This window comes from Haliaeetus leucocephalus, unplaced genomic scaffold, assembly GCF_000737465.1.
Source record: "Haliaeetus leucocephalus isolate CR32 unplaced genomic scaffold, Haliaeetus_leucocephalus-4.0 Scaffold0, whole genome shotgun sequence".
Taxonomy (NCBI): Eukaryota; Metazoa; Chordata; class Aves; order Accipitriformes; family Accipitridae; genus Haliaeetus; species Haliaeetus leucocephalus.
The window spans coordinates 2416973-2423358 of record NW_010972436.1 but is presented as its reverse complement, the minus strand read 5'-3'; the positions used below and the strand labels follow the sequence as shown (position 1 = coordinate 2423358).

Genomic DNA, 6386 nt, shown 5'->3' with positions numbered 1-6386 from the left:
CGTAACTAGAAAGCCCAACCCCTCCTGCGCTCAGATCTTTGCCAAACCTCCCTCTCTCCACCACACTGCCACTCCTGCCAGGCTGCAGATCCTCTTCCCAAATCCGACTTCTTTCAGAGCGTCCTCCCTCACACCCCCAAAGCTTTCCTATCTATCTCCCACACTTCACAGTTCCCTCAGCTAACAGGGATCACTGGAACATCTCCAAGGAAAGACTTCCAAAGAAAACCCCTCCCAGCATGGCCAATCTAAAAAACTCCAAGCACATGGGAAGATTAGTTCCTTTTGAAGTTGCATAGCAGGCCAATTAGGGTGAATTTCTACAGTGACTTGCTACAGCGACAACCCAGTCAACCACCTCAGCTTCCCTCTAGAACACCAACATTGTCAAAGATGAAAAAAAAAAAGGGCAAAAAACACTTTAGCTTGCCTCAAAACCAGCTGGGTTTTACAACTTTTAGAAAGAAATAAAACGGCCAGTATGAAGTAGAAAGCTTCCCAAGTCATTTTTATACTAGGAAGCTTAAGAGGAACCATATGACCATGCAATAAACTTGAGAGCAAAAAAACTTGAGAGGCAATTACACAGGCCATCAGCCTCCGCGAAGTGCTTGACTTCGCAATAAACTACATTCTCGTAGCGCTTCGCACATCACTTGTTTACTCCTTTGCAACAAATTCTCTTATGCAGACAGCATTACATGACTGTATCATCAAACCAATCTTCAAAGCAGATTGCTCTTTCTTCTCAAGCTGGGGGTTTCGGGTCACGTGCTAGCAGCCGAAGGTTATTATTCCAAGAGCGCAGAGCCATCAGACTACCTCAGCCTAGGCTTCCCTCCCAATTCTGCTTTTGTGAAGTAAGCAGGAAAAGATACTAACATAAGACAACTGTGGCTCAGCAAAAACTAAGATTTCTTGAGGCAAAGATGCTTTTCCACCTCTGTGGCTTCCTTCTGCTGCTAGCAATTGATGGGACAGGGCTGCTTTAGCCAGGTTTCCAGAATCCTGTAATGGAAAGCAGCTGTCCCTATCCAAAGATTGCACCAGACATCTCCATAATGCTTGTCATCTTCTTTTGGTCAGTCTCATTACTCAACTTCCCAATATTGATGTGTCAATAACATCAGCAATCCCAGAACTGTACTGAACATACCTTTTTCTTAGAACTCCCAATGCTAACTTTAGGATGTTTGCATTGCTATTTGCCACCCAATACACAGACTTTTCATTCGTTACTTGTCAAAATATGAACTCCAGAACTTTGTATTCCGCTGCATTGGGCTGCATGAGCCACACATTTCCATCTGAACAAGTCACTTACTTACTTGATCATAAGGCAAGTCTACTTGAAAGGGCCTCCCTTTCTTTCCCCAAGCAGTAACAGAACCAGACAAACTGAAGGCATCCAACACCAGCTGAAACATTTAGTTTTGCAGAACCATTCAGAAGGCAAGGGAAGGTCTCAGTCTTTACAGAGCTATCTTCAGAGAGCAGTTAAGGGTCACAGTGAATCTTGCCTCCACCATGAGTATCACACCACCTAAATCATTTGGGAAAGGGGAAGCTTCCTAGCATTTTGCATTAATAAATGCAATAATAACGTAAGATACTCAGTTATTTACTTAACAAGGTTAAAGCATTTAATACCATTATTGCATGTCCATCAACTAATACCTTTATTCTGAAAGCTCACTTTAAATAATGTCTCTGCTTCTCTACAGTGAACTGCTGAAAAAGCAAACAGCTTATTCAAATTCCATGAGTATATAGCTGTATTTGCCCCTTTACTAAAAAAAATTATTTTTTTCCCCATTTGCAGTCATGACCTAGACTTCCAGGATCACCATATCTCCCTATGTCTTTGCGTACACCAGCTTTAACAGTTCCTTTGGGGAGGATTCACGGAATTGGTAATAGGTTTTGTAATTTCCACCTTCTATTTTCTAGTTCAGAGAGTAATCTAATCCTGTCACTACTGCTGTATCTATATGGCAACTATTCGTTGGTCTCCACGAAATGAGTTGGAAGTTTGATTTCCGTTCTCAGCAGGCATGTTTGTGTGATATAGAACTGCTGTAACTGGCAAATTGGTGGCAATTTCAGCAGAGATGCCTAGGCTTAAATAAGCATAAGAACAGAACTTTCACCTCTAGAGAGGTCTCCTCTTTAACAGGCTTGAGAAATGACAGACCAAGATTGGAGAGCTTGGATTTCTGCTGCTGTAAGTTGCACTTTAAATTGGGTTTTATCTTTGGAGTCTATCAAACCGGCACCCATATGAAATTACTAACAAAAATAAAACAAGTCATTATGAAATAAAATCTTGAGGCAAAATAAGCTTTATCACTCCTCAAAACTCTTTTCTACCTCTGCTGCATTTTAATTGGAATACATGAATATTTTATTTCTTTTTGACACGTCCACTTTCCCTATGACAGAAACATTCACTAGTCTTCATTCGGTAAAGCTTATTTAGTTCCCTATGACGGAAGCTGGTGCAATACCATCAGCCACTGATAGATCATTAGTAGCATTCTAGGCAAGTCCATGAATTCTGTCACACAGCCACGTCAGAACTGAAATACAAGTTAGCAGGTTAGTAGAGGCTGAACATATGACTAGGCTAAGATTAAAAACTTTATTTTTTTATACAAAACAATAATAAATCCAAGCAGATAATGAACTAAGTGTGTCTTCTCATTTTCCACTTTTTCTTCTTTTGTCAATATAGTCTATCCACAGTTCAATGTTAAACCACTCCATATTCAGCAAAAACTACGAGGTTTCCATCTTGTATCCATGTTTTTCTAATTCAGCTCTGTATAGAGAAAAAGTGAGGTATATTAAAACATACGAATAAATATTGTTAGACATTTGCATTTTTACAAATTAAATATACTGCACAATATACAGTCCTTTTAGAAATAACATGATCATGTTGCAACTGCTTTTTGGTTCATACCAATAACCTTAACCTCACTTACTCTACTTCAATTTCAGCTTAGTGTCTTAGATCACTAAAAGTGACTTCTAAGTGAAAAATTCAAATACTTGTTTTAATCAGTTATTGTCCTCTGACCCACTGTGGCCCGAGTCCAACTATATGGCACAAAGCAGCACGTGAGCCTGCAACAACTCCAGACACATTAGAAAAAATAAAATATTGTCTTATACCAGTTCTTCTCAAGATTTCCCTAAACCAAATGAGCTCACTAATCTGAGCAATTTAAATGCACACACTTCCAAAATAATTTTAACTTTTTTCTTTGTTAATTTTAAATAAAAATACCAGACTGCACTATTTTTAAATCTTAGTGCACTACTGCTTCCAGCGAACAATTCTGAGGGAAAAGGATTGCTTTGCTCCCCTTAGTTGTGGCCAGGACAGCCAGTCAGCAACGGCAAATGTTATCTCTCCTGCCCTGCCCCCCACTTTGCTTCTCACCTGCCTCAAAACTCCCCAGCCAGAACTACATCCTGTTTTATCTCCCAATGTTAGCATACATGTAGATACAGTAGTCCAAATCTCAAAAAATATTTTAGGTTAGTTTACATACTTAGTAGTGTAATTTTAGAAGTGAAGGACTGCAGCATTTTCTTTTTAAAGATTAAATAGAAACATGCTGCAACCAAGCAACATTACAAACTATCATTTCACACTGGTATACAGTCACCAATACTACAGGCTACAGTTAAGGCACAGTTACTGAAGGTTTGTCAAGATCAACTATGTTTATCAAGAATTATGCTATCCCTTGAAAGACTGCTTCGCTACGTATCAACTTCTTTTCCAATATTACAGTTTAACCGTGTTTCAAACTTGTAAGAAACAGCTATACCAACAGACTATTTTTGTATCTTCTATATAAAGATTTTACTTCACCTGAGTAAAACAAGGGAGATCAGCCCAGGAACTGTTCAACTAGGCTGTATTACAGACAGTTTGCTCCTCATGCAACATACTGAGGGATTAATAAAATGTGACTCTGTACTGAAGCTTGAAACAATTTAAGTTATAATTATGCATCAGTAAAGGATTAACTGAAACTACAAGTGACAAAGAGGATTAAACAACTGGATTGGAGGTACCCAAATTGCTATCACTCTTTTTAAAGCATGTGATGAACAATTACTTTGCTATTGTTGTTCATAAACAGCACGCTCATCACACACAAGAAGGGACTCTTAACATTAATATAGATAACTGAACTCTAAAAATTTGTCCATTTGGACAAAGAACAGCAATGCTATTTGAAGGTATAGAAAAAATTTTTTAATGCACTTTGCATACCACATAGCATAGAAGAGATAATCTTGGATCCCTTGCCATTAGTCTTTGCAGTACAATTCAGAATCTTCACATATATGCAGAAAAGTCCTTAGAAAAGGATTTATTCATGTTAAATTGAAAAATTGTCAACTGTATCACCATTTGCAGAGATCTTTGTACTGTTTAAGTTGCATAGAACAGCAAACGCATGAACACATCAATGATGTTAGGCATATTTCCAGGCTCACAGTACAATTATTAAGATGGAAGTGCTCATCAGTACTTCACTGTGCTATAATCCCTCAAGTCTGGCTCTGAAAGGCTTTAGACAGAAAAGCACAAAGTAGAGCTTTCATTTATTTCAGTTTCAGATCTCTATTTGTTAAAGTAAGCAGATTTGAAACTTTCAGATATTAACTAAACAATGCCATTCTAACCATCTTCTAGAACAGAAAGTTAAAAATAAAATTACCTTAACTGATTGGAGAAATCATCTTCTACATTGTCATCATCCCAATTGTCTTCCCAGACGTGCGCATCTTCATCTTCATCTAAACCAGTCCAATCTAAAGACAAAAAAGAGGTCTAAATATTGCATGCTGCATTGCTTTGGTACCACGTCTTACTAACAGATTAGTTCAGCCTCTGGGCAAGGTACTTCTGCAGGTAATAAATTTTTCTAACAGAACAGTCTGGATTATATTTAAGTGTTTATAAGACCAAAAAGCACAGAAAGATCTAAAAAATACCTCACAATTTCTTGTATTATAAGAAAAATGCAACTTGGTAAAAACAAAAAAAATCATTACACACTTCACATCATGGCTTGCAGGATTACACATTCATAAAGAGACATTTTGCATACAAACGGACAAGCTGCAGCACCATTGTAAAAAGAAAACAGTATTGAGTACTTGACTCCTAAAAGCTATACAACAGGTTTGCAATTCCAGGTTTGTATTTAAATACTTTTTTTCTGATTAAAAAAGTAAATATTTATCAAATGCTTTTGCCAAAACACATACACACAGATCCTCAGTTCACTCAGATCAGCTGCAGAGAGCCTGCGGATAAATGCCGAAAACCTATCTGTGATGCAGAAGCAAAGGCAAATTGAGAGGCATCTGCAAACAGCAGTTACTGCCCGTAACCAGCTACTTCTGGATTCTCAAAACAGCAGAAGCTGTTTCCTTACAGAAGCAAGACACTAAATGTCCATTTGCCAATGTAATTTTTATTTTTCCTATAATGAAGTAATCTGGCACCGCTGACAAATTACTGATCACCCACCTAATGCTTCATTATTAAAAAAAAAAACAAACAAAAAACCAAACTAACTACCTAGTTTAGAAAAATGACAAAAATGAAAAATCAGGAAGGCTCAGAATCACTATGTAAATACAAGTCAGTTTACTTCACTGGGGAACACAAATTTCTCAGTTTTCTTCTACTGACAGACACCAAGTTTTTCTAATATTACCAAAATAAGAAGCACCCCAATTTTCACACTTGTGACCTTGTATTTCTCAAAGTCTATTAGTATATTTAAAGAGATAACACTATTCTTCCCCTTACAATTCAGTAAGCCATCTGCTGCCCATCCAGAGAAAGCTTCAAGAACTAAGGTCCAAACTAACATTATGATGAAGTATGAAAAGAAGCTAGTAGGGTGAAAGATTAAAAACTAATTCACTGTGAACAACTAACTTTATAAGAATGAAGGTTGGTCCTTGCATTTTCTCCTCCTTTTTCTAACACTGACAGGCAAAAAAATTAATGTTTGAGATTAACCAGGACAGGAAAATCCATTTGTAAATGATTAAAGACACATATGTAGAAGGCATTACAATTAAACTTCCCTACTCAAATAAATTACATAATGGGAAAAGATGAAAAAGCATAGAAACCTACTGGTCCTAAGGACAGCAAAAGACGAAACTAGGAAGAAAAGGTGAAGAAAAAATCCAGTATATAAAAAAGCATTTTTTTAATTTAGTCATACTGCTAGTTGCTCAAAGGGAAGGAGTTTGGTTTAGTACTTATCTGCAATAAGCTTTGCCTATTTATATGCAATGGATATTTGGGGGGGGGGGGGGGGGGGGTAAAAATACTG

The 6386-nt window shown here is 37.4% G+C and overlaps 1 protein-coding gene across 1 annotated transcript in view; it reads right to left on the bottom strand.

Annotated features, from left to right (window-relative positions):
• Positions 1–2627: 2627 nt before the first annotated feature.
• Positions 2628–6386, bottom strand: part of SHFM1 (split hand/foot malformation (ectrodactyly) type 1) — a 6357-nt gene continuing 2598 nt past the window's right edge. Inside the window, exons 2-3 of the mRNA XM_010569009.1 lie at positions 4746–4839; positions 2628–2821 (exon numbers count right to left, since the gene is read on the bottom strand). Of these exons, the coding sequence (XP_010567311.1) occupies positions 2779–2821; positions 4746–4839 (137 nt within the window). The 3' untranslated portion in view covers positions 2628–2778. The remainder of the gene's footprint in view (positions 2822–4745; positions 4840–6386) is intronic.